This window comes from Chanodichthys erythropterus, chromosome 4 (assembly GCF_024489055.1).
Source record: "Chanodichthys erythropterus isolate Z2021 chromosome 4, ASM2448905v1, whole genome shotgun sequence".
Taxonomy (NCBI): domain Eukaryota; kingdom Metazoa; phylum Chordata; class Actinopteri; order Cypriniformes; family Xenocyprididae; genus Chanodichthys; species Chanodichthys erythropterus.
In genome coordinates, this window is record NC_090224.1 from 29,720,704 (window position 1) to 29,745,342 (window position 24,639).

At 36.7% G+C, this 24,639-nt stretch overlaps 1 protein-coding gene across 3 annotated transcripts in view; it reads left to right on the forward strand.

Annotated features, from left to right (window-relative positions):
* rps6kc1 (ribosomal protein S6 kinase polypeptide 1) overlaps nt 1-24,639 on the forward strand; it is an 87,573-nt gene that overhangs the window by 50,250 nt on the left and 12,684 nt on the right. For all 3 annotated transcript variants that reach the window (XR_010894998.1, XM_067384698.1, XM_067384699.1), the window contains exons 10-12: nt 14,590-14,637; nt 22,995-23,127; nt 23,217-24,449. Coding sequence is in view for 2 of the 3 variants with exons in the window: in XM_067384698.1 (XP_067240799.1) it covers nt 14,590-14,637; nt 22,995-23,127; nt 23,217-24,449 (1,414 nt within the window). In the remaining variant the exon portion in view is untranslated. The remainder of the gene's footprint in view (nt 1-14,589; nt 14,638-22,994; nt 23,128-23,216; nt 24,450-24,639) is intronic.

Sequence of the window (24,639 nt, forward strand, 5' to 3'; positions counted from 1 at the left end):
TATATAGTTTTGTGAGTCTTTATTGAGTTACTGATTGTATTAATGTTTAATAATTGGGGAAGGTTGTGCAATATCTATAATTCCGGATGTGGTTTTAATAGAATTCCTGATTTGTAAGTAGTAATAATAGTGTTCTTTCCCTAAATTAAACTGCTGCATTAATTCTGAAAACGTGATGGTGTTGCCAGAGAACAAGTGATGTATATATGTGATGCCTTTCTCTTTCCATTTGGTATTGTAAAGTGGCATATGATTAATTGTGAAATCCGGATTATTCGATATAGGTGAGTTGATGTGTGGTACGAGCTTGTGATTTATCAATGTATTCATTTTCCACCAAGCAGTGAGAGTTGTTTTAATTGTCAAATTCTTGAAGAGATTTAGTTGTTTGATTTTACTTGAGTGACGGAAGATCTGAAATGATTATGTCCTTACATTCTGCTTGTTCTATCTCTAGCCATGGGTTTTGGGGAGTATTGTTTTTGTTCCATTTACAAATATATTGTAATTGCGATGCTAAATAATACTGTTGAAAATTTGGTGCTGCTAGACCGCCTTGAAGTTTTTGTAAGCGGATTCTTGTTTTTCCAGTAAAATTTACTTATTTGATTTAATGATGTAAACCATTTTTTGTTTGGTTGTACAGGAGTCATGGAGAATAAATAAAGAATTTTGGGTAGTATACACATTTTAATTGTTGCAAGTCGACCTAAAATGGAAAGTGGTAGATTCATCCATCGAGTTAAATCATCTTCTATTGTTTTTAACAGTGAGGTAAAATTAAGGTTAAATAAGTCTGCAAGGTTTGGAGAAATGTTTATTCCTAAATATGTAATATTGTTTATATTGTAAATGATGTGACCTGTATAGTAGTGTCATGTGAATTCATGTTCAGTGTTAAAATTGTTGATTTAGTCCAGTTTATGGAATAGTCTGAAATATTTGAGTATTTATTGATGACATTACTCTTTCTTCAAAATCCCAAAACATCACTTTCAGAAATAATTAACATGTCATCCGCGTATAAGGAGATTTTATGATTCGTGTTGTTTGATAAAACTCCGGAGATATTGTCATTCTGTCTTATTGCAGTGGCCAGAGGTTCTATAAATAAAGTGAAAAGTAATGGAGATAAGGGACATCCTTGGCGGGTCCCGCGCTGAAGCTGGAATGGTGGTGATATTATGCCGTTTGTTATGACAGATGCTAAAGGTATATTATATAATGTTTTAATCCAGTGTATAAAGGATTCTCCGAACCCAAATTTTTCAAGTGTTGTATGAAGGAAGTACCAGTTGACTTTATCAAAAGCTTTTTCTGCGTCCAATGATACAATTATTGTTTTTTTTTCTTATTTTGTTTACATAGATGCATTATTTTGAATAATCGTCTAGTATTGTTTGATGATTGTCGGCCTTTAATAAAACCGGTTTGGTCGGGGTGGATAAGGGATGAAATTACTAATTCCAGAAGATTGGCCAAAGCTTTACTTGTTATTTTTAAATCTGTATTGATAAGAGATAATGGGCGATAACTAGAACATTGAGTCGGGTCTTTATTTGGTTTGAGTAGTACTGTAATTAGTGCTGTATTCATATGAGCTGGAATAGACAAAGTTTTTTTAATTTCTGCTGTCATTTGCATGAAAAGCGGTGATACAGTTGACCAAAAGAATTATAAAATTCTGGTGGGTATCCATCTAAACCTGGAGCTTTATTGTTTGATAATGATTCAAGAGCCTGTTTATATTCAATTTCTGATATAGATTTATCTAATGCTTCTCTTTGTGTCGAGGTTAAACTGGGTAGAATTATGTTGTTAAGGAATTCATTGGTATCTTTGATTTTTGGGTTTTTATCGTTACTGTACAAATATTTATAGAATGTTCGAAAGGTGTTGTTGATGTCTTGTAAGGTGTGAAGTGTCTTCCCTTCTGTGTTCTTAATTACTGGGATTGTTGTTTTTTCTCTATTACGTTTAAGTAAATTAGCTAAGTATTTACCTGATTTATTATTATGTTCAAAGTGTGTATATCTTAGACATTGTTTTTGAAATTCTATCCGTTTATTAATAATACTTTCATAGTCAATTTTTGTTTTATTAATCTCCTTTAAAGTCTGTTCGTTAGGATTATGAGAGTAACTAATGTGTAACTTATGTATTTTATTTTCTAGGTCTTTCTATTCCTTTTGTTCCTTCCCTCTCCGAGAGTCATTGCAGAAGTGCCTGGTAAATTATTTGTTTCCATGAAAATTGCCCAGTCTTTTTCAAAATATTTATTAAAGTCTTTATCTTTGAGTAGAGATATATTCATCCTCCATCTAAACTATTTTTTTGTATCCACAGTATTATTGATAGTTATAATGATTGGATCAGGGTCAGATATAATAGGATTAATTGTTGTATTGAAAATGTCTGGCATGAGGGAGTTGCTTGTTAAAAAATAATCAATACGCGAGTATGACTTATGAGCTGCTGAAAAGTAAGTGTATTCTTGTGACGTTGGGTTTGTAAGTCTCCAGCTATCGCCAAGACCTAGGTCAGCCATGTATTGTTTAATGATTTCTGTAGATTGCCATGGTTTAAAATGCGATGGTGTATTTGATTTATCTTTAGTTGGATCAATAACTATTAAAATCTCCTCCGATTATGATACCTGATTGAGAAAGGTTTGCTATTGATGAGAAAATTTATGAAAAAATTGGGGGTCATCGATGTTTGGTCCATATATATTAGCGACGGTCAGTATTTTATTATTAAAGGATATGTTGATGATAACATATTGCCCTTCTGGATCACATATAGCTGAATGATTATTAACTGTTATATTTTTATTGATTAATATAGCTATGCCACTTTTCTTTGAGTTGTAGGAAGCAGAGTATATTTGTGTTAATTGTGTTTTTTTTTTTTTTTTTTTATGTTCTGAGTCCAAAAGGTGGGTTTCTTGTAATAAGCATATATCTGCCTTGAGTTTAAGATGGTTTAAAATTTTGGATCGTTTCGCTGGTGAGTTGATGCCTCTTACATTCCAGCTTACAATTTTTAAATGTGACATTTAATATTAAGATAGTTAGCTTTATTCAGTATTTCATACATATATATATATATATATATATATATATATATATATATATATATATATATATATATATATATATATATATATATATATATATATATATATATATATATATAATGAGAGAGAGAGAGAAATCTGTACCCTGTTGTATAATATAGACAATAAGAGTCTATGTACATTACACATTAAATACTAGACAGACATAACATAGAACAAAAAGAGCGCTTGGTTTCAAATGAGTAGGCATGCTTTGAGAGTAGCCTACAGGTGTTTATATCGTGGTTATAATCTGTTATAAAAGGCAAGAAGAAAGTATACATATGTATGTCGCCAGTAAAAGCAATACAAGATATAAAATAGTCTCATTTCTATAGAGCTGACCGTCAACATATAGTCGATTGACCGTGAGGACCGCTTTCCTTCCATTCTGGCGAAACTGTTTCATAATGGGGATTAGTATTCTCAGTCTGTTACTTATATATAATTACTACTGATATATCATTCATAAATTATATTTTTATATTTGTAAAGATGTGCATCAGAGGGATAACAAAATATTAAATAACAATTAAATAAAATATTGTTAATAATATAGGTTGTTTTATGTGTATCGAGTCTAATTGACACAGTGGTTTAAATTGTTTTATTAACAAAGTTTGTCTGTAACATTTAGAATGTTTATAAAGAAAATAGTGATCTACCCAATAGTCTCAAGAGAAGGCCTATATTCAGAGCTGACTCATCTACGGTTTCTCAACAGTTTTTTGCATCTCTCCATTTTACAGGTTTGGAAAAAAAAATGTAATCACTTTGTGTGAACTATCCCTAGTATAAATATGTTTATACTAATATTTAACCTTAGTGCACTGATAGCTGCATTAATATTAACCATATAAACAACAAACAGCGGAAAAATCCGCTGTTTTTTTAAAAAATAATCCTTTACTTATTTATTTTTTTTTTTTTTATTATTATTAGTGATTCACCTATTTTGATTTTTCATGGCCAATAGAAGCAAATTGGCCAATTTTGATACTGGTTGCAGATTTTTTTAAAGCAAATTTATTTGTTTATTTGTTCAAAAAATATGTGTAGCTCTTTGATATTAGAGGCAAACACTGCATTTTTATCACAATCCAATCAAAAGATGTTATGAACATGATCAGTTGTTTTTCATTTAAATTAATGTATAATTTCAAGATTAACAGCAAAAATAACATGGTCTTTGTTTAACTTTGTTATAAGATACCTGCACAAAACAAAATCAACAGACGGACTGAATGAAATGTAAATTCACTCTCTGACAGTAGGTGGCGCTTATGGAACAGCAGTGATATAGCGTTTCCATGGTTAACACTATATACACAGCAGCGCTGCACCCGAGATGAGAGGAAAAGCCATCAAAACATGTCTGAAGACAGTTCCCTTCAGAGATACATTATCAACCACAATTTAATATTTATGTTATTCATCCTATATTTCACGAACAGTGAGCTTGTGCGTGGTGCAGTATTTTATCTGCTGGCGTGTCTGTTCTCCTCTTTGTGTCTGTATTCAGCGTGTGCCTGTGTTAACGTCCTGTTTACATGCTTACTAAATATTTCCCGAAAATTTGGGAAATTATTACATAGCAGTTTGTTTGCAAGCCCAGAATAAAGACAGACCAAAATAAAAAACCTTTGGATTTACGACCAGTTGACTACTGCATCACTCTTTTTGATCATGAACTCGCGTGCGCCTAACAAAAACATAAAATAAATAAATAAACATAATTAATTATTAAGATTTAAAGTTTGTCTGTAAAGTACACCAAAAAAATTGGCTTTATAACACATCATTTAACGCATGATTAAGTGGATGTTAATTCTATGAGGATTTATTTTTCAAAGACCAAATAAATTCTTATAAATATTAAACGACTAGCCTAATGATAACATACAAAGCTCAACGTACAAGTAAATAGGAAAATGAGTAAATAAGGAAAATAACTTTTTCAAAAACCAAGAACCGCTTAGGCCTACATCAAGATGCTTTTTCAGATTAGATGTTGAATCCTGAAACCGATAGAAGTTTTGTTGCAGGTAGACATAGCTTGCATTGCATGTTACTGTACGTCCTTTTTCATGTCTCTTTCATGTCTTTGAATTTCCACTAAAGAAATGTGTTATGCCTTGTTTTCCAATCCATTTTTTGCGTGCAATCTCATGTCTGCACTCTGCAGGTTATCTGAAGCTGCGTGCGTTTTTTTTTTTTTTTTTTCTGAGAATCATCAACATTGGCTCATTGGTTAAAAATCCTCAAACAGCTTACGTTAATAGCCTATTAAATGCAATAAATGACATTAAAATTCAAAGTAATTACTTTGGTAATCTAAAATACTTTTTGAATGTAACTGTAATTTGATTACCATCTATTTAAAATGTAACTGTAACGAAATAGTTACTCAAATTTTGTATTTTAAATGCGTAACGTCGTTACTTGTATTTCGTTACTCCCCAGCCCTGTTGGTCAGTCTTGCAGAAGTAGTCGTCTATGAACTTTTCCAAAGTTTCCACGGTGGGCTTATCCGGTTGTGATATTGAAGCAGTGTGATTGGTAATAATAGTTTAGTTATAGATGATTGGTCTGTTTTAGTTTTTGTTTTTGCTGCGTTTAGTATGCCGCCATGATGGATCACCCGTAGTCTCGCGAGATTGTCACTGCATCGTCTATGTGTTTGTTTGATGTACTTGTATTTTAAATCAATAAAAATAACCGCATCAGCGCACACACGGTTGGAATAAGCCCAACTCTGCGCACGCTCGCTGATCCGCTGCTGCTCGAGGGATTGCGACATGAGAGAATGCTTGATATCATCAGAGATTGTAATTACAATGCGCTCAGTGTTGTTTGTAAAAAGAGCGGAGTAAAAATTTGCTTAAGCCGTTTGGTTTGTGTGATTGTTTGTTGACTATTGTGATGCTGTTGAAGAGTCATACAGTCATACAGAATTAAAAAGCAACTTAAGGTGACTGCATATACAGTTTGTGTATGTTCATTGAGCATTACTATCTGATTATTATTGTAAGTTAGTTTTTATTTGTTGTTTATTGTGTGCAACATCTAGATATAATAATAGTATTATCTGCTAACACCATAACATTAAATCTGATTGGTTTGAATTGGTGACGTCATATGTAAATTATATTTGGCCAGTGAGACTTGCACTTGGACCACTGTGCGGCCCACTGGGAAAAAAGGTTGAGAACCACTGGCTCAGACCATACGCCGCACACTGTATCAAATTGGTCTGCATGGCTGTCGTCCCAGAAGGAAGCCTCTTTGTAAAGATGATGCACAAGAAAGCCCGCAAACAGTTTGCTGAAGACAAGCAGACTGAGGACATGGATTACTGGAACCATGTCCTGTGGTCTGATGAGACCAAGATAAACGTATTTGGTTCAGATGGTGTCAAGTGTGTGTGGCGGCAACCAGGTGAGGAGTACAAAGACAAGTGTGTCTTGCGTACAGTCAAGCATGGTGGTGGGACTGTCATGGTTTACGGCTGCATGAGTGCTGCCGGCACTGGGAGCTACAGTTTGAGGGAACCATGAATGAGCAGAGCATGATCCCCCTCCCTTCAGAGACTGGAGCACAGGGCAGTATTCCAACATAACAACCCCAAACACACCTCCAAGACGACCATTGCCTTGCTAAAGAAGCTGAGGAAAAAGGTGATGGACTGGCATGTCCAGATCTAAACCCTATTGAGCATCTGTGGGGCATTCTCAAATGGAAGATGGAGGAGCGCAAGGTCTCTAACATTCACCAGCTCCGTGATGTCGTCATGGAGGAGTAAAAGAGGACTCAAGTGGCAACCTGTGAAGCTCTGGTGAACTCAATTCCCAAGAGCGTTAAGGCAGTGCTGAAAAATAATGGTGGCCCAATTTGGACATTTTCACTTAGGGTGTACTCACTTTTGTGGCCAGCGGTTTAGACATTAATGGCTGTGTGTTGAGTTATTTTGAGGTGACAGTAAATCTACACTGTTATACAAGCTGTAAACTCACTACTTTACATTGTAGCAAAGTGTGATTTCTTCAGTATTGTCACATGAAAAAATATAATAAAATATTAACAAAAATGTGAGGGATGTACTCACTTCTGTGAGATACTGTAACGAAGGCGGGACTCAGAGTAAGATCCACATACAAAGCTTTATTAAATGTTGAGCGTGGTCGTACAGGCATGGTCAAACGGGGCGAACAGGAACATCAGAGACAAGGCAGGCAGCTATCAATCACAGAACAGTAGAACCAGACAGGGATCGGTAACAGGAACCGGAACAGACAGGGAGACAGGAGAAACGCTTGGAAATGTTACACTCGGGAAAACAAGACCTAGTGCTGAGGTGATGTGTGTAAGAGTCTTTTATAGTCCTGGTAATGAGCTACAGCTGGGTGTGATGATTAACAAGGAGAGAACATGTGACTGGCAGAGAGGATCATGGGAGATGTAGTCCGGGGCGTGACAGGGACAGACGGTGATCATGACAGATACTGTATATAAGGCATCTACTGGTGATCAATTCATATCATTGGCAGGGATTTTCAGACTATTTCTGTTAAAGAGAGTGAATTCATCAAAGTTTCTGCTGGTTTATGAGAAACTTTTTGTAATGCATAGCAAGTCTCAGTTTCCTGATAAGGTTGTGGATTTACGCATTACGGTCAAGGTGTTACTTAGCCATCTGGTCTTAAAAGTTTGTGGAATAAAGGAGTGTCTCCTTTATTAATCTGCTCTGTTAATACAAACCCTGGTTTGAGATTAAGCAGGCATGGGAGACCGGTCTCTTCCTGCAGTTTAGCACCATGGTTCATTTTTATGGCTCACTATGGTTCAGTGGGGAATCTCTGTGATCTTTGGAATGTGGTGGTGTTCATTTGGTGGGCTTCATTCATGGATAATCCTTCAGTGAGTTATTGAAAACGACATGGATAGAGTATGAGGAAGACTGCAAAGTCCAGGGTGAGGATTTCTGTGCTTGTAGTAATAAATAGTAATTTGACAACCTAGATAAATAAGCAAGCTAGTAAAGAGGAGAAATGCAGAGGATCTTTTTTTTTTGTGTGTAAGTGCATTGGTTTAAGGGTGTGGTGTGGTTACGTGCTTGCAACAGAGGTGTGTCTTCAGCGGGTTCTTGAAAGATGTGATCGTCTCCGCAGTTTGGGTGGAGGTTGGCAGCTCATTCAGTGGACTTTTTTGCCTCAAGAAGGAACCAGGCATTGCTCATTCAGTGACTGTAGCTGCCGAGAGGCAGGTCCTTTTCCAGTGGCAGTTCTGAAAGCCAGCATCAACCTTAAATTTGGACACAACTGGGAGCCAGTGGACTGAGATCAGGAGTGGTGTGAAGTGGGTTTTCTTTGGCTACTGTCTGGTCTGACCGTCTGGTTGCAAAAACAACTAGACTAATATAAATTTCAAACATTACATTGTTAAAAACAAGTAAACATTGAGTAATAAAATACAGTAAGAACAAACAAATAAATTGGCAATTGCATAAATACAACTGAACAAATGTAAAACACTGCATAGTTTTCTTTTCATAAATAAAATATAGATTAAAGTTACAAAAGATATTCAATCAAGATCAGTGTTTGTTGTTTGATTAACATTAATGACAGGCAGCATTAGGTTGTGGTCACTTCAAGACTGAACACAGATCCAAAATACTGTTATACATATCTTTTCTTTCTCACCTGTTTACGTTCACTTAAGACAAAACCGACTGTGTTTACGAAGATATATTGATGTAATGTTGTGTTTGTTGGTCCGTTCGAGCACAAGGAGACAGGAAAGAAAGTAAGTTCTGGCCCAGAACAGTGGAAATGTGTGGAACGGTTCGAGAAAGGACACAGGCTGGGAACTCGGGCCAGAACCATGCCAGAATATGTGTGCACTTCATATGTGTGCATGTCACGGCACTCAAAACAGTAGAGTTTAAATGGTTTAAAATCACATTATAATGCGAACACAGCATTAGTAATCGTAAAGCAGAATCGAAATGCACACGTTTTATCGAATCCCCGGTTCTTGGAAATTTGGAAATGGTTCTAAAATGTAACTGGTTCTCGATACCCAACCCTAACCAGATGTGCTGCCTCATTCGGGATAATCTACAGGGGCTTAGTTGCACAGACTGGAAGGCCTGCCTGTTGAGTATTGCAGTGGTCCAGTCTTGAAATGATGAGCTTGGACAAAAAGTTGTGCTGCATACTAGGATCTGATTTTTCTTGGGCCTTATTTATAAAACTTTCCGTAGATTTCATCCTAAAAGTGTACTTGCGCACAAAAGCTAGATTCTGCGTATGCATGTTTTTCAGATTTATAAAAGCACACGTACACCAGAACCTGCACAAAATCCCTTTATAAATCGCAGTCAGAGGAAGATTGTGCGTTCGTGCATCTCCACTGTGTCTCCTTCCCAAAATCACCATATATGGTACTTACAATGCCTAGTTTTACTATGCATAACCTCATCTGCATATTATTTCCATGCATATTCCCAACCATGTAACACCATGGTTAACACTGTCAAAGGTACAAGACACTGTAAAATATTAGATACGGACTATTTAAAGTGTCATTTGTGCCATAATAATAACATTGCTAAAATCATCCAATATCCTTATGTTTTAGAATAAATATATCAAAATATCCATAGAAACAAAATTGTATAAAATACTTCTAAGATAAAGTTTTTAGAATAGAGTTGATTCATTCATTTCCACTGGCCAAATAGTATTTAATTGTTTTAAACAATTAAAATCAAATCAAATTTATGCAGTTTTGCTGATAAGGTGAACATATTTTTTTTTAGGATGTTTATTGGCTATTTCTATTGGAAACAGATAGGCCTGTTGCAGTGTAAATACAATTTTGTGACTCAGCACGTCACTGACAAAGTATATTATAAAGGAAACGTGCAAGTCTTGCTTTTTTCTTCAAGTTGTATCTTCAAATACAGTTGTATTTTTCATAATTGTTTGAAGATGCCTTCACATGACATCAACACCCCTGTGCAGCTGCGGTTGTACGGTAAGCTATTATCATTGGACCTATTCAAACTGGGCAATGGACCATTCAACCACCGAATCCAGCAGTGTCTTCCATAATATCAAAGTAAGTGTGCATCACTGATCATCGTTCTCAATAAAATGTTTTGTCATACCATATCATCTGCAGTTTAATTTAAAGAGGAATTATTGTTCGCCTAGCCCTCCTCGCTGTCATTAAAACAGCGTGTCACAGGAAAAGTGATCAAAAGTAGCACATCCACTATCTAAATTCATATCCTTTTTGTTTAACTTCTGCGTAATGACTTTAAGTAATTTCAATGCCTATCGCCAATAATTAAAGTGGAATATTAATGTAAATGTGTATATCAAAACTTATCAAAATTGTTTACTTTATTACTTTTCTCACTCTAGTAAAAGTTTGTACACATGAGTCAGGGTTTGCGTGCATGTGCGCAAATTTTACCATGACGTTTGTTTTTATAAATCCCATCTTTCGCATGGGAAGTGGCGTACGCCTCTTTCAGGACATGTTTTGTGTGTACGCAGCGGTTATAAATGAGGCCCCTGATGTTGTAAAGTGCGACTGGCCCAATGTTGAAATATGGGTGAAAATGCTCAGTCCGGTCTCTGTCTCTGTTTGATCAGAGAGCTGATTAAACAACTCTTTCAAGATTTTTTTGACAAAAGGAGAAAGAAGAAGAGCCTGTAGTTTTCAAATACTTTCAGATTGAGTGTTGGCTTTTTGAGCAGTGGGGTTACCTGAGCTTCCTTAAATTTGGTGGGAAATTTCCAGTAGTAAGGGATGTGTTGATGTGGGACAGAGTGGATATATGTTGGTGATATCTGCTGTGTAAGGTGGGAACAGGTGGTAGGATGGCTGGCACAGAACTTTTGAAGACCTTGTTCTCTGTGAGGGAAGAGAAGGAAGAGAGGTGTGGAATGTGTGATGGTGGAGGATGGCTGTGGGTAAGTGGTGCAGAGAACTGGTTGGTGATGGTTGCCTCCTAATTGATAAAATAGCTTGTAAAGTCATCATCAGTCAGAGAAGGATGGGAGGAGGTGGAGAGGGATAGAGTTGAGAGGAGAATGTTGTGAATAGTTTCCTGTTGTTGCTGATTTTGTTTTGGTAGTAAGTAACAAAAACAATAGAGGAGAAAGAGGACAGGAGAGAAGAATGCTTACTAGAAATTCATATGGCTTGCTAGAGTTCGAAACAGCTTGTCAACTTGATCTTTCTAAAAGAAAAAAAGAGAGAAAAAAACTAACTACCTATTAACTACTTCTATGGCTAGGAAGGTATGCTCTGTGGCTTTGCCACCTTTGGTGTAAAATCATTTCCGGTACATTTCTTTTGTTCAGTCAGTCAAGGTCAGACTAGTAAAAACATGAACACACTGGAGAACTGCTTTTAAATTGTAGTTGTAATTCTAATTGAAAGAGACACTAGCCCCTTCACGATCCTGGAAAATTACTGTAAAATTACCAGAACGACTTTACCGGTAAATACACAAATATGCTGTTCACACAAACACCGGTTCTGACTTTTTACCGTTAAGAGACCATTCACACATCAGCACCAAAATACCGGTAAATTCTGTGATGTTAGTCATTGGAAATTATCTTGAAAAGAGGAGAAGCGCTTTATTTTCTTTAGTTAGGTCTTCTCAATTTGCCAACATTTTTTGACATCTGAGTGACAGGCATAATGGGACGATCAAACAGAACTCATTTTTGCTCTTAAAAACCATAGACTGTAAAAAAGATGGACGATGCACCTTTACTGTCTTCCATTGTAGAAAAGTGAAGCCGGCAATGTCCCAATATGGCTCTGTCATCTTGGAACCTGAGTCTGTGCGGTACTGAGTGTGAAGTGGAGCCGGTTAGTACAGTTTATTGCAGAACAACTTATTTTAGCATGAAATAAACAGTTAAGGAAATGTAAAAATTAAAGTTAAAGCTCCAATCTCCTCCCAGAAATCCAGAAAAAAGTCTGTTGGTGCCTCAGTGACTACTTCTTTCAGCTGTCAATCATGACGTCACACCCCCGTTTTTATAGCATCAAATAACTAAAACCAAACATTAAAAACAAACACTTGTAAAATATATAAACTAAAATATTACACACGCAAATTAATAGAGACGCTGAGCTGCGTCGATCGCACCCTCTCAGCTCTCTCACAGACATGCACTGCACTCTTTACTACAACGGTCAAAGATGTCCATCTAGCGTATAATTACATAGAAAAACTATTAAAAAGCAGCGTCATCACGTCATCTCCATGAGAACTTTGATTGGCCAAAAGCAGACTTTTTACGTCAGCGTGTTCTGACTTTGTATGTGCTCATACTGGTAATCTTTATTCTGCTTTCACACACAGCATCGTAATGGTAATTAAATGGTAATGTTACAACTTCCCTTACTGGTAAATTGCCAGAACTGATTAACCAGTACTTTTGAAAAAGGTCCTGTTCACAGATGATCTCTTACCAGTAATTTACCAGTAAAGACTGTATATATGTGAAAGGGGCTACTGATACGGTTGTTCATGTTTAATACTGTAAAGCTGCTTTCCTTTAAAGCGATCTATTGTATAAAGCGCTATATAAATCAACATGACACGACTTGACTGCACTGCCGAATTGCAAGGCTTGTGCAATCATATACAAATCGTTATGATCTGATGCTTTCTTAACTGCTGTTTTCAAACCGCTGTCATTTTTGTTTTGTTTATTTTATTATTGAGAGGAAAGCGGGCAGCACACATTTATTTATTCATCTAAACAGCACTTCTAGCAGTGCTTAGGTGTTCGCTAACAGAATACCGCAGCTCGGGTATTTCAAACTTTTTTTACTTAAGTGAAGAACTAAAAAGAACATGAGTATATCAGGGACTTAAGTGCAAATATACTTCACTTTATTTGTTTCCCCATTTCCCATTTTTTCGCATATCAGTCAGAGAGGTATCTAATACCCATTAGGCCTTTAATATTTAAGTGCTGGGTAATTAATAGTGGGAATAAACTATTATATATTAAATAATGGTTATTTGATAGGCTGATTATTGAAATTTGATGTGGGGTTCTCGTATCGATCAAACAGGATGACAAATCCACACACTTAAAACTGTTGCTCCCTTCCTTTCGAGGACACATTTTATAAGGCAACATCCTTTCATATTTTTTTATAAATATACACTGAATGTGTTACACCCCATACTGTTGTATGGGGTGTAATGATTTACTTGTTTTCTTAATGCACCGATAACAAATCCTGCCTATCCAAATGCATCAAACTTGAAACAAGGTTTTTTTTTTATTAAAAAAAATAATGTTTTGGTCAATAATACATTTTAAATGTTGAATCGAATGAATTGCAGTTTGATTTTTAATTCAATGCTTGAAAATATATAAACTAAATTATTACATGCGCAAATTAATGGAGACGTTAAGCTGCGTCGATCGCATCCTCTCAGCTCTCACAGACATGCACTGCACTCTTTACTGCCTTTCACTGGATTGCGCTTACTCTACGTTTCATCCAGAACTTTTATTGACATTTTTTCTAAAAGCTTATGTTAGATCTCTCCTCAGGACAGCCGCTGACTACATGAGCAGATGATAACTCTTTCACAATAGCGCTACAGTCTTGAGTCAAACCGCTCAAAACTGAAAGTTGCATTCGTTACTATAGTGTCAGTGGACACCCAGCCCATTTTCTGTCAAAATCTTCATTGGACAGTAGAAAGAAAAAGTAAAAAACTGTTGCTTTCGTTTCACTTTATGTCAGGGGTATGATCAATGTTCATATATGTTTTGTACATCTAGGGCTGCCCCTGAATAAGATTTTTTTTTTAGTCTACTATTAATCATACTTTTAAGCCATTAGTCAACTAATCACATGTTTTTATTAATTTATTTACTTATGTGCTGAGTAGAATACTAAATCATAATGAGCCTTTAATATATGTGGGCATAATATAGCCTATTCGCCTCTGAAGCGCACACATTCCTGGTGGTGATGGCACCATAGTGGTCGGGATCACCATCACCGCTCACAGATATATTTTCTCTGTTGCTATTGTTATCATGACAAGGATCTATTTCTTTTTAACTCTTCAAAAAGGTTTCACAGCTTAGCACTGTGATGAGAGACTTGGAACAAGCAAGCTTGTGCATACTAACTGTTTGTCAATGAACTTGCATACTGCCCGGGGACTCTGCCCGGGGAAATTGATATTTGTATCTTTAATTCATTTGTTAAATTAGTTTGTTTTTACTTTTATCTATAGGCTACAGTGATTCAGTGATCCTGTAAATATTCTATTCTAACTCCCTAGACAAAAAGATGGTTAGAGGGTGGCGTTATATAACACTGTTCTTTTAAAAAAAAAGTGTTTTAGTTTAAAAATTGTACGATTCCTTTATTTAGATGTTTGTTTTTTTGTGCAGGTGCTGTTGGTGATGGATAAGAGAACGCAGGAAACTTTTATTTTAAAAGTAAGTGGTTTATTTACCTTTACCATTTATAACACCTAACAATTTAAGAGGAATCACTTACAGGGAGTTATAATACTCCCTAAAAGCTGTAATGCTTTGCTTTGTATTTACAAGTAATAGGGACTTGAGAGGTTTGGTGAACATACTTAGTAATTAAACTATATATGAAAAGACATAACTTTTGATCAATTTGGCCTATTGTCACAAGCCCTTCTTTACATTCTTTGGGTCATGCAGAGTACAGTGAGTACAGTTTGACTTTTAATGAAAATCGTCTATTTATGAAAACGGTCATCCACAAGGAAGGCAAGGACCCAACATTATGTCAATCGTGTATACAGGGATCTTATATTAAATGATGGTGACAGCATACACAGAATATTAAGTGAATATTAGTGGCCCACAGGTGTTGCTTCTAGAAATCCCCAAAAGTGCTTTCATCAAGTTAGAGAATGGATTTCTAAATGTGTTTTGGGTATGGCAGTGGCTAAATATTAAGTACTAAACCCTACAGCTTATGAAGACTGATGAATTTCCAATATTATTAGTGAGCAGCTCAGCTTAAACCAATTGAATCATGGTTGAAGATTAACAGGATACACACTGGTTAAACATTTGAAAAGGCCCTGTCAACTGCCCCTGACCTTACTTCCCTTGTTAGATACCCATTGTGACAATATTGTAATCGATGAGGTAAACCGGTAAAAAATAATGAACAATAAACAAATTTATACCATCTAAATTAGGTTTTAAAAAGTGGTAATATTACAGACTTATTCTAGTCTGTTAGAGAGTTTGTATGTGGTACAATTAGGTAACCATACTCACATTATCTGGTCTTGCCCAAAGTTAAAACCATTTTGAGAAGATGCTCAGAGTGTGCTCTATAGAGTGCTCAGAGATCGGTTTAATGCTGACATTCCTTTTGAGCAAGATGTGGCTATTTTAGGGACAATACCTGAGGGTATGAAAGAAAGAAAATTGAATCACTTCAGATACTACTTGCAGCAGCTATGAAATGTAAAAGTGGGTCAAAAGGGTCTGAGATATTTATTAAATATAACAAATAACTTAGACTTCAGTTGAATAATTTTAAGGCAAGATTGTAGCCCAATTTCAAGAATATTACACGACTAACAAATCACATAGGAGAGAGCAGAAATGTGCATGCAATCACATATTTATAAACCTGGTGTTATTGTTTCCTGTTTTATCTTATTTATTTAATTAATCTTAATGCTTTGTTTTTTTGAAAACGCTGTATTTTTCATACATTTTAGCTTTATTCTACACCTCTGTTTCCAATGTCATATGAACGGCTCGTTTGACTTCCTGCTTCTACGAAGCCACTCCCTTCGCTCAGATTGGTTAGCAGTTTGGTAGCTGGCCCAGTGTATCATGATTCGCTGAAGCGTCCGGAAACACCACGCCCCTTACCATTCATAGTTAGCGCTTCAGAGGAAATGTAAATAATGGCATCTATGTTGCTGTATCAAATTGAGCCGAATCAGAACCTCTCCAATCACGGCTTTTAAGGACGTTTATGAATGGTATTTAATTTTGTATTTGTGTCAAAGTGTTTAGATATGCTGTCACTGCTGTTTGTTAGCTTTCAATATACAGTTATCCTGATTAAAGCTTTACTGTAGCCGAATACATGACTGAGTAATCACATTTTTGTAAAGGTAGCATTTAATTTATAGCATGAACATAGACATTTGTTGGTGTTTGTTGCACTAGAACTTAGCTAACTGGCTAGCAAAAACGAGTTGCTCTTTGTATATGTCCTTGATGCAACCAAAAATAGCAACAGAACTATACTTTTAAAAGACATGTACAAACAATAAAACGTACTTACAGTTTGAAGCCAATAAACAGCAGCTTCTGCTTTTAAAGTAGGAACAGCTACATCTTTCAGTATTAGCCTCTGTGCAAATCCAGCATTGAACTCGTGTAGATTCTGGAAGCTGTCTTCAGCGCCGCATCCAGTGTAGAAAATATCATAGATTATAATGGGTTCTATATCTTTTGACGCGCGGTTCGGTGGAAACAGCTCTTCCGCTTCCATTATACTGTGCCACATGGCCTCGCCCACTTTGTTGCGTGTTCCCAGGGGCGTGTTTATGTTATGTGTATGTTATGTATAGCAAGGGTTTATGATGTCACCAACCCGGGAAGAAGCTTGTTGTAGTCCAAACCGGCCATTTTTGTAGGCATTAAACTGCCATAACTTTAAAAGACAATATCTCCGTTTGCATTGAACTTTCAGCGCTGTTACATTGCAGATAGTTTATGCTCCAGCAGCAACATTACACGCTAACTAAAGTTAAAAAAGTGAAATCGCATGTAACCACCCCTTTAAATTAGCTTCTTAAATTTCTGTTTATTGTATTTGGACCCCTGTTGGTACTTCTTAATTTTATGTCATTATTAGTCCTGTCAAAATTAACGTTTAATGCATGGGATTAGTTTTTTCAGTTTAACAATATTTAAAAATATTTAACACAATTAACACATAATCCTTTTTTCCTGTCATTCTTTCGCTTGGGTTACAATATATAATCACATTCTTATTCATGCAAATGTTTTTAAACCATTCAAGTGTGACAAGACAAAAAAAAGAATGCAGTACTGGTGTGTGCTGTCTATGAATCTCCTGTCTGTGTGACACACACGACTCGTGCGACAGAAAGCTGCTTCAGAACTTCAGCATGGACGAAACACAAAATTATGCCAAAATGCCCGTTTTGTCAAGTATCTTTGCAAGCACATTTAAATGAAGGGTTAAATGAATGTAAAGAGTTGAGAAAATGTGCAGGATATCAGATCTGCGTCATGTGCAGCAGGTCTTAAAGTGACAGCAGCCTAATAAACTCCCTGCTGTTTGTCATTAAAGGTGCCCTAGAACCCTTTTTCACAAGATGTAATATAAGTCTAAGGTGTCCCCTGAATGTGTCTGTGATGTTTCAGCTCAAAATACCCCATAGATTTTTTATTCAATTTTTTAACTGCCTATTTTGGGGCATAATTAAAAATGCGGCGATTCTGTGCGTGTCCCCTTTAAATGCTTGCGCTCCCCGTCCCCAAGCTCGCAACTCTATAATACATTGCATAAACAAAACTCACACAGCTAATATAACCCTCAAAATGGATACAAAGTGTTCGTCATGCAGCTTATCAGATCATGTAAGTATAGTATTTATTTGAATGTTTACATTTGATTCTGAATGAGTTTGATAGTGTTCCGTGGCTAACGGGGCTAAAGCTAACATTACACACTGTTGGAGAGATTTATAAAGAATGAAGTTGTTTATGAATTATACAGCCTGCAAGTGTTTATTAATGAAAATAACGACATGGCTCTGGTCTCCATGAATACAGTAAGAAACAATGGTAACTTTAACCACATTTAACAGTACATTAGCAACATGCTAATGAAACATTTAGAAAGACAATTTACAAATATCACTAAAAATATCATATCATCATGGATCATGTCAGTTATTATTGCTCCATCTGCCATTTTTCGCTATTGTCCTTGCTTGCTTGCTTACCTGCATAAAGTCTGTTGATTCGGCTGTGCTGCTCCAGACATTAATACTGGCTTTTCTAATGCCTTGAACATGGGCTGGCATATGCAAAAGTTGGGGGCATACATATTACGACTGTTGCATCAAAGTCAGTGTTATGTTGAGATTTGCCTGTTCTTCAGAGGTCTTTTGCACAAATAAAAATGTACATAAGAAGGAGGTGTTTGAGACTCACTGTATGTAATTTCCATGTACAGAACTCTAATTATTTAACTATGTAAATTAAATTTTAAATTCTAGGGCACCTTTAAGGATAATCAAAGAACAAAAGAAAAAGAAAATCACTCACTGCTCTTGACTTAATAACATTTTAGCTTTAATAAGGTTTAATCTATATTTAATTTATAATTTATGCAGTGAAGACTGAAGTGTATCCTACCTGTTAGACCTACCTGAAAATCTTAAAGCATTGTTTACAAGATTACATGGGTCAAAAACAACGAAAACAATAACGTTTTGTGCATTTTGACAGAGCAAGTAAAAATCTGAACTGGTCTGACTGGGCAAATGGAAAAAAAATTGAGTCCTGATACACTATATTGCCAAAAGTTTTGACATGAACTTTAATGACATCTTAATCCGTAGGGTTTAATATGGAGTTGGCTCACCCTTTGCAGCTTCAACTCTTCTGGGAAGGTTTTCTACAAGGTTTAGGAGTATGTTTATGGGAATTTTTGAACATTCTTCTAGAAGCGCATTTGTGAGGTCAGGCAGTGATGTTGGACAAGAAGGCCTGGCTTGCAGTCTTTGCTCTAATTCATCCCAAAGGTGTTCTATCGGTTTGAGGTCAGGATTCTGTACAGGCCAGTCAAGTTCAAGCCAAACTCACTCATCCATGTCTTTATGGACCTTGCTTTGTGCACTGGTGCGCAGTCATGTTGGAACAGGAAGGGGCCTACCCCAAACTGTTCCCACAAAGTTGGGAGCATGAAATTGTCCAAAATGTCTTGGTATGTTGAGGAATTAAGAGTTCCTTTCACTGGAACTAAGGGGTCAAACCCAACCCCTGAAAAACAACCCCACACTATAACCCCCCTCCACCAAACTTTACACTTGGCACAATTAGGCCTGGGCGATAAAATGGTATCGATATTTATCAACAGTACGTCTTAAAGGGGTGGTTACATGCGACTTCACTTTTTTAACTTTAGTTAGTGTGTAATGTTGCTGCTTGAGCTTAAACAGTATCTGCAAAGTTACAGCGCTGAAAGTTCAATGCAAACGGAGATATTGTCTTTTAAAGTTATGGCATTTTATTGCCTACAAAAACGGGCGGTTTGGACTACAACGAGCTTCTTCCCGGGTTGGTGACATCATAAACCCTTGCTATTAACATAAACACTGCCCCCGGGAACACGCAACAAAGTGGGCGAGGCCATGTGGCGCAGCATAATGAAAGCGGAAGAGTTGTTTACACCGAACGCGAGCTACGCGGCGCGTCAAAAGATATAGAACCCATTATAATCTGTGATATTTTCTACACTGGATGCGGCGCTGAAGACAGATTCCAAAATCTACACGAGTTCAATGCTGGATTTACACAAAGGCTTTTACTGAAAGATGAAGCAGTTTCTACTTTAAAAGCAGAAGCTGCTGTTTATTGTCTTCAAACTGTAAGTACATTTTATTGTTTGTAACTTACATGTCTTTTAAACGTAATGTTATATTTCTCTTGCTGTTTTTAATGCATCTAGGACATATACAAAGAGCAACTCGTTTTTGCTAGCCAGTTAGCTAAATTCTAGTGCAACAAACACTAACAAACTTCTATGTTCATAGACAAACAGTTGTTCATGCTATAAATTAAAAGATACCTTTACAAAAATGCGACTACTCAGGCATGTATTTACTACAGGAAAGCTTTAATCAGGATAAAACTGTATATTGAAAGCTAAAAAACAGCAGTGACAGCATATCTAAACACTTTGACACAAATACTAAATGAAATACCATTCATAAACGTCCTTTAAAAGCCGCGATTGGAGAGGTTCTGCTTTATCCTCTTCATCTGGGTCTGATTCAGCTCAATTTGATACAGCAATGTAGGCGCTTTTATTTACTTTCCACCTAAGCGCGTAATAACGGATGGTAAGGGTGTGGCGTTTCCAGACGCTTCAGCGAATCACGATAGACTGGGCAAGTTACCAACCTGCTAACCAATCTGAGCACATTGCGTATGTCGGAGGGAGTGGCTTCATAGAAGCAGGAAGTCAAATGAGCCGTTCATATGACAGTGGAAACAGAGGTGTAGAATAAAGATAAAATATATGAAAAATACAGCGTTTTCAAAAAAACGAAGCATTAAGACATGCTATACTGTGCCCCAAAAACACAATCAAGCCTAGAAAAAAAAAACACATAACCACCCCTTTAATCGATAATGATAGAAAAAAATGTTTGATATAACTCTCAATATAGTTACACTTAAATGCATTAAATTGTAAACAGAAATGAAGTTCATTGCATTAACTACAGCTTCAAAGCTCGCTCTGCCCCTTGGTCACAAACAGACGGTATAATCAGAACACACAAACACATGAAAATGAGTGCTGTACCTGCTGGCGACGAGGAGATTGTGAATAAAAAAGGACATGTCAGCTCGTCTGTGGTGGTTTCATGGTTTCCTTATGTCTTATAGTTAATCTACTTCAAAGTTTGTCTCGAGAGAGCAGTTGTCATGTTAGGTATTAACAGCTGCACAGTGTTTTCAACCACACAGTATCTTTATTTCTATGTTACAAATATTCAAATTATCACAGAAGTAGATAAGTTTATAGTTCATATAAAAATACTAATGCCTATGTTATTGATCAAAATAGAGCAAATCAGCTCTTGAAAGAAACTTGGCGCAGACAAGTGACTGTTAAAAAATTGATTTGAATCTTCATTCAACAGATTTTTTCAAAAACACTGATTCATCCAGTAATGAAACAAGAGCATTGAGCAAGTCATTGAATCATACTTCCAAACAGATTTTTTAAAAATAATTCAAATAAATTAAAAATTTTAAAATAGACTTCAGCAATTAATATTTTGTCAGAACCTTTTTTCATTTAGTTGTCATTCAGAATTGTGATCTCAGTTTGAAACAAACGTTTCTCAGTTTATCCAGAATTGTGCAGCTCTTAAGTTTCTTTAACACTTATATTTTATATGAAGATTAAATAAATAAGAAAGATTTATTGGAATTTTATTTATTTTGTTGTGTTATAAAATTTTGTTGTTTGCCTTCATTACAAATGCATTGGTTAAAATCAAACTTTTTTTCTACTGGTCTTTTTTTTTTCTTATAAAGGTTAATGTTTTTTTCAAAAATTATCGATACCGAACAATATAAAACATTTATTCGTGATAATTTTTTTAGCTGTATCACCCAACCCTAGGCACAATGCAGTCAGGCAAGTACCGTTCTCCTGGCAACCACCAAACCCAGACTCGTCCATCAGATTGCCAGACAGAGATGCGTTATTCGTCACTCCAGAGAACATATCTCCACTACTCTAGAGTCCAGTGGCGGCATGCTTTACACCACTGCATCCAATGCTTTGCATTGCACTTGGTGATGTAAGGCTTGGATGCAGCTGCTCGGCCATGAAAACCCATTCCATGAAGCTCTCTACACACTGTTCTTGAGCTAATCTGAATGCCACATGAAGTTTGGAGGTCTGTGGCTATTAACTCTGCAGAAAGTTGGCGTCTTCTGCACACTGTGCACGTCAGCATGCACTGACCCCGCTCTGTGATTTTACGTGGCCTACCACTTCGTGGCTGAGTTGCTGTTGTTCCCAATTGCTTCCACTTCATGATACCACTAACAGCTGACCGTGGAATATTTAGTAGTGAGGAAATTTCACGAATGGACTTATTGCACAGGTGGCAACCTATCACGGTACCACGCTTGAATTCACTGAGCTCCTGAGAGCAACCCATTCTTTCACAAATGTTTGTAGAAGCAGTCTGCATGCCTAGGTGCTTGATTTTATACACCTTTGGCCAAATATTTCAATTTCAATTATATCAATTATATACATTTTTATTGGGGTAGCAGTAATACTTTGAAAATTAAAAAAAAAAAATCCAGTGGTGTCTGAGAATTTAAAAAAAGTTAATATTTCTGACAAGACATGGCCAGATGGTATATACAGTAGAATACTTATTAAAATGTTTTATTTTTATTGATTATGAAATTTCTAATGGCTGTAATTTGTGAGAATATTCATATTTTGTATTTATTCATTTTAGTTATTATTAGGGTTCAAAGCTCTGAATTATTTTTTTGTTTTGTTTTTATTTTCCTTAAATTTTTATTAAATTTAATGAAAAGTGTGTTCAATACTGCAGTGGTTTTCAATCCTGGTTCTAGAGAGCTACTGCTCTCTAAGAAATACCACTGGAATTAAAGGCTCTGTTTAGAGACTAGAAACATCTCAAGCTGTCTCTGGTGAAATGGTCAGATGTTATATAAATATACAAGGACTTCACACGTATAAATCAGTTTACACATATTTGTGATATTTGTAGCTTGACATACAAAATATAGGGGCTGGATTAGCTGTACAGCAATTAAAAAACAAAACAAAAACAAAAAACAGCTTCCATTAGCTGGATGTGCAACTGAACTCAACAGGTTCTTCTAGTGTAGATAGTTCTGTTAATTATAATAGGAGCAGATTGGAAGAAAACAGGATTTTATAAAATTCTTTTCAGACTGCAGTTTACAGATTGAGACCCCTGATTTGTACTGACATGATATCTGTGTGTGTTCAGGGTTTAAGGAAAAGCAGTGCGTGTGGGCGTGTTAAGAAGACTGTTGTGCCTCGTTCTGTGCCTAACATGGTACAACTGGAGAAATACATCATCTCAGAGGATTCCATCTTTCTTTTACTGGAGTATGCTGAGGGTGTGTTGTTTTCACTATGTTTTTACTTTTACTAAATGCCTAAGTGTGTAAATAGGATGTTGACTACTACTTCCTCTTTGTCTCATCAGGTGGTAAATTGTGGACTCATATCTGCAAGTATCTGCATGGCAGCAGTCCTGACGAAAGCTTCAACATACCTTTCATCCAGAAAACTCACTCTTCAGCTATACATTCAACCCTGAACCCTGTGCCCACCTGTTCCTGCAGTGTGGATTCTCGGGGTCTTAGCATTGGGGAGCGTCCATTAGAAGTCCAACTGCCAGACTCTGGTGCCACCTCTGAGGAGGAGTGCACTAACAGCTACTTGACACTGTGCAATGAGTATGAGCAGGAGAAGCTGGAGCCGGAGGAAGACCACTGCACACTTATTCCTGTGGAAACACAAAAGCATACATGTTCAGGGTTAAACACTGATAGTCTATGCTCTCCGATTTCAATGCAGGAGTTGTGCTTCTTCACTGAGGAGGATCAACTGGCTGGCTTTATGGATCAATGCACATGTTCACCCGACCATCTGAACCAATCACCGCCCAAGGAGGAGCTCTCTTACAGTGACAGTCAAGATGTCTGCAAGCCACTGTTGGTACCCTCAGATGCTGGTATAGAGGTCACAGAGGAGCCACTGGAAAATCTACAGGAAGTGTCAGATCTCTGGAGGTCTGACAGTGATCAGTGCTCAAATGAGTTGGTGCCAGTAATTTCCTTTAAAGAGGCTGTTTTGGAGGATGCCAATGTCAGCTGTGCTGTTGAGGGACAGCCACCTGATCTTTTGGTCAATCTGCCTACGCTCGATGGGGGCACAGTAGACGTGTTAGAGGAAGAGCTTACTGCTGGAGGCATCGCTTTCACTGTTGTAGACAAAACCTCTCCCACATTTGGCAGGCCTGATGTTCTACAGAGAGGAGAGAATGCAGAGTTGGACCTCTCTGTTGATGTGTCCACCCTTCCACTTCTACACAAACCATCAAAAACGCCTTTTAAAGCAGATTTTTTGGGTCTGTCTTCCCCTAAGCTCTCTGGCATGGTGGACACATCTGTTTCCAGAACTCAGAAGAACTTTGTTAAACACGAAGATGTGGAGTTGGGGTCAGAGGGCACTTCAGGAGAGCAGGAGGTTGAGAAAGTGTCGAAGTTGTTTCAAGAGCTGGACAAGTTGGCTGCTGTTTCATTAGACACACACATCCCAGAGGCTCTGGTGAGGAGCTGGGCTGCTGATATGGTTGTGGCTCTGGATGCACTGCATCAGGAGGGAATCATATGCCGAGACCTGAATCCCAGCAACATACTGTTAAACAACACAGGTGAATCACTTACTCACTGCACACTGTTAAAACGTACTTCATACTGTTAAACAACACAGGTGAATCACTTACTCACTGCACACTGTTAAAACGTACTTCATACTGTTAAACAACACAGGTGAATCACTTACTCACTGCACACTGTTAAAACGTACTTCATACTGTTAAACAACACAGGTGAATCACTTAC